Raw genomic sequence first — 3,468 nt, forward strand, 5'->3', positions numbered from 1 at the left:
GAGAGAAGGCGTANAGGGAGGCACCTGAGTTGCAGGGCTCTAAGCACATCCTTGAGGTGCGGATCGTCGTTTCCAGAGGAGCCCAGAGGTCGAATAGCTGTTTCTATCAGGAGAATAGTCTCCCCTTTTGAAGCAAAAAGTGATTTGGATAAGACGCAAATTAAAAACGAGTACATGGCAGTCCATCTCGAGAGCTAATTGCCGTTACGAGATTGGGGCTTGAGCTTACCGAGATCCGATACTTCGTTGGATATTTCGGCATGACTCTGAACCAACTCCTTTACGTTGGATATGGTCAGCAAGAGTGGTTCCACCAGCTCCATGCAGATCGAATGTGATCCTCTGTGTTCGATCGATTGATTTTTGATTTGATTGACTCTTTCTGAAGTTAAGAAGGCAGTCGTTACGTTTGGCTTTTCTTCGAACACTTTCGTGGGGGGTGAACCGAAAAAGAAAATCGAAATGCAACAAAAGAAAATACTGGGCTGGCGAGAATGGAAGCACCACCAGCCGTAAAATTAGAGCTGGATGAGGAGGACGGCGAACAGATTTATGGTAAGGAGTCGCATGCAGATGATGTGGATAGCAAGGCATCAATTGAGCCCGAAATAGGGGAAGATTGGGCCGACCGCGGTCCGCTGGCGGCAAGACTTCGTCGGCGGGCGCTCTACCACCTGCGGGTGGGTCCTACCACGGTGCTACCGCTGCTCCTCGTTCTGCACGACCCACGCCAGATCGAAGCCTTCAAAACTCCATCGGCCGAAGATGAAGATGAGGTGGCCGACGACGTCGAGTGCAAGAGAAGCTCGGGCGAAGGCAGCGCGCAGTTCCTGCGGGCGCTGACGATGGCCTTGCGCGACGTGCTGATGGCCTACCTCGTTTCGTCCACCAACAGCCGCGTGTGGCTCTCGGTACCTTCTGTGTCCTCTACATCCTCCTCCTCCTCGGGTGGTCGACGGTTCTTCTCCGTGCCCGGCCGCAGCGACGTGCGCTTCACCTACCGATTCGCACCCACAACGCCGCGCTATGCGGTCATGACCAAGTCCTCGCCCAGCAGCGGCCACAAGCGACGATCGTTGAGCTCGACCAGCACGAGCAGCACTCATCACGGAGACGAAGACAGGGAACACCGAGCAAAGAAGAAGCCGAGGCAGGACGACGCTGACGATGAAGAGGAAAAGGCGAAGGAGAAGATGGACGAGTTCGAGGAGAGGAATGAAGCGGAGGAGGAAGATGGCGAAAGCAGCGTGGGAGCGGTGAGTGGCAGCGAGGAGCAGGACGGGCTCGCTAGCGACGGAGAAGAGGAGGAGGAAGATGATGAGGAAGAAGAAGAGCAAGATGTGGTTGAAGAGGACGACGAGGAAGGCCTGAGCGAAGACGAGCTGCTAGAACGACGACGCAAGAAGCAGATGAAGCAGCTGGCCGACAGCTATCGCGGCTACTCCGTGACGCCGCACACGCTCGTCGTGGAGACCCTGAGTGCAGCGCAGGCGGCGACGATGGACGACGTCCTCGAGCACGCTGCCGCCACCAAGTCACCGCCCCCGGCCCACAAGCTCTCCCACTACTTCGGCGGCAGCGGCAACGGTAACGGCGGCGGGTCCAGCGGCGCCGCGGCCAAGACGACCACAGGCGGAGGCAAGCGACGGGCACCGGCGGGAAGAAGTCGGCCGGAGCCGCCACGAGCAAGGCCAAGGCCAATACCAACAGCAGGCCCAAGAAGAGGCTCAGCAACTAAAGCTCAACAAGTTCGCTCGCCGCACTGTGTCGTGTGTTGGGTGCCAGAGGGCGGGCTCGTGCTCGCGAACGACGTAGAGATGGGAAGACAAGAGAAGTCGAAGAAGGGTAAAGGTCGAGGAAAGGTTCCCACTTGGGACCTTCTCCATCCCTGGGCCAGTGCGTGCACGGCCAGCACCTCGCACCTTCTTGGCTTCTGGGCTCCCCTCCCCTGCCGCCCACACCGCCCAAACGTCCAGTGATCCCGCCTTATCGGCCGGAACGTTCCGCTTTCCCAAGCTCACACGCCATTGGCTCTCGATCCATGGAATTCCCCGCGTCTTTCGAATTTCCCTTTCATAAAGCGGAATTTCCGAGGGAAAAGTGTCAATCCGCCTACAGCGGGGTCACCCACATAAAAAGGGCACAATACCGCTCTCTTCTTCTTCAGTTGCTCCACGGCTGAGAACATCACCACATACTCACAGCACCACACATACCTCACCAGTACCGCACCCTACACAGTACTCACCCCGGCCCTCCGCCCACCGCAACGTCAGGTAGAGCCCAACCTTTTTCGCATCTTTGTTCGTCGGTTGTGCTACATGTTGTCGCCGTCACGTTACGTGGGGGAGAGGACTGACACCGTGGGCGGTGCGTGTTGATTCAAATCAATGCAACAGATGGATAAACTGTCAACTTCCCCCAAGTCCACGCCTCGGTTCGAGAGTCAGCTCACGGCCCACCTCAAGCCCTTCGCCTCGGGCGAGGTCCGCCCGCGCCTGTCGGCCAAGGAGTGGCACCAGGTTCACGACGAGGAACTCGAAAGCGTGAGCCTCGAGTACACCGGCATTCACATCCACAACATCATTCGCAACCCCAGGTACCTCTCTCCGGCCTCCCGACTCCTCGTAGACCCGCTTGCTCAGTTTGTAATCTGTATTTTAATCGGTCTATTATCTCATCTTTACCACACAAATAAGCTGGTTTTGTACAAATAAAGAAATAAATAAAAGTTTTGCGCAGTTCTTCTTCAACTGACCCCGGGTGGTGTGACCCATCAACAGTGTGCCGAAGCTCTACGAGCTGGCCCTCAAGCACGAAAGCGGCACGGCGGTGACCTCGACCGGCGCCCTCGTGTGTAAGTCCGGCAAGCACACCGGCCGCTGCCCGCAGGACAAGCGCATCGTCAAGGAGCCCACGTCGGAGAAGGACGTCTGGTGGGGTCCCATCAACTTCCCTCTCAGCGACCACTCGTTCATGATCAACCGGTACCGCTGCACACCTTCTTCTTCTTCTTCTTCTACTTCACCTTCTTCTCTGCAAAGCGCTCGTGCCCTGTGCCATGGCTGACGGTTAGGCCGCCATTAGTGAGCGCGCCATCGATTACCTGAACACGAGGGAGCGCCTCTACGTGGTCGACGGCTACGTGGGCTGGGTGCCCGAGCACCAGCTCAAGGTGCGCGTCATCTGCGCGCGTGCCTACCACGCCCTGTTCATCAGCAACATGATGGTGCGCCCGACCGACGAGCAGCTGCTCGACTTCGGCGAGCCCGACTTCATCATCTACAACGCCGGCCAGTTCCCTGCCAACCGATACACAGAGTACGTCGCCACGCACGCGTTACACACACACACCACGTGCACACAACAATGCTAATTTTGCGTGTTTCTTTTTTGGCGCCATCTAGGGGAGTGGCATCGTCCACCAGCGTGTGCTTGAGCTTGGCTCGGCGCGAGATGGTCATCCTC

At 57.5% G+C, this 3,468-nt stretch overlaps 3 protein-coding genes across 3 annotated transcripts in view; 2 read left to right on the plus strand and 1 right to left on the minus strand.

Annotated features, from left to right (window-relative positions):
- The window catches only part of ACA1_230580 (uncharacterized protein), a gene marked incomplete at both ends in the record, with an annotated part of 2,827 nt that extends 2,504 nt beyond the window's left edge, over positions 1-323 (minus strand). The window contains 2 exons of the mRNA XM_004346566.1: positions 25-124; positions 230-323. Coding sequence (XP_004346616.1) covers positions 25-124; positions 230-323 — 194 coding nt within the window. The remainder of the gene's footprint in view (positions 1-24; positions 125-229) is intronic.
- A 171-nt stretch (positions 324-494) lies between these two features.
- On the plus strand, positions 495-1,738 carry ACA1_230790 (uncharacterized protein; the record flags this gene model as incomplete). The annotated part of the gene is made up of 2 exons (XM_004346567.1): positions 495-1,600; positions 1,633-1,738. 2 exons carry the CDS (start codon positions 495-497, stop codon positions 1,736-1,738), a joined length of 1,212 nt encoding a protein of 403 aa, XP_004346617.1.
- Positions 1,739-2,399: 661 nt separating this feature from the next.
- ACA1_230800 (phosphoenolpyruvate carboxykinase) overlaps positions 2,400-3,468 on the plus strand; it is a gene marked incomplete at both ends in the record, with an annotated part of 1,957 nt that continues 888 nt past the window's right edge. Inside the window, 3 exons of the mRNA XM_004346568.1 lie at positions 2,400-2,599; positions 2,784-2,987; positions 3,088-3,321. Of these exons, the coding sequence (XP_004346618.1) occupies positions 2,400-2,599; positions 2,784-2,987; positions 3,088-3,321 (638 nt within the window). The remainder of the gene's footprint in view (positions 2,600-2,783; positions 2,988-3,087; positions 3,322-3,468) is intronic.

This window comes from Acanthamoeba castellanii (assembly GCF_000313135.1).
Source record: "Acanthamoeba castellanii str. Neff unplaced genomic scaffold scf7180000084761, whole genome shotgun sequence".
Taxonomy (NCBI): domain Eukaryota; phylum Discosea; order Longamoebia; family Acanthamoebidae; genus Acanthamoeba; species Acanthamoeba castellanii.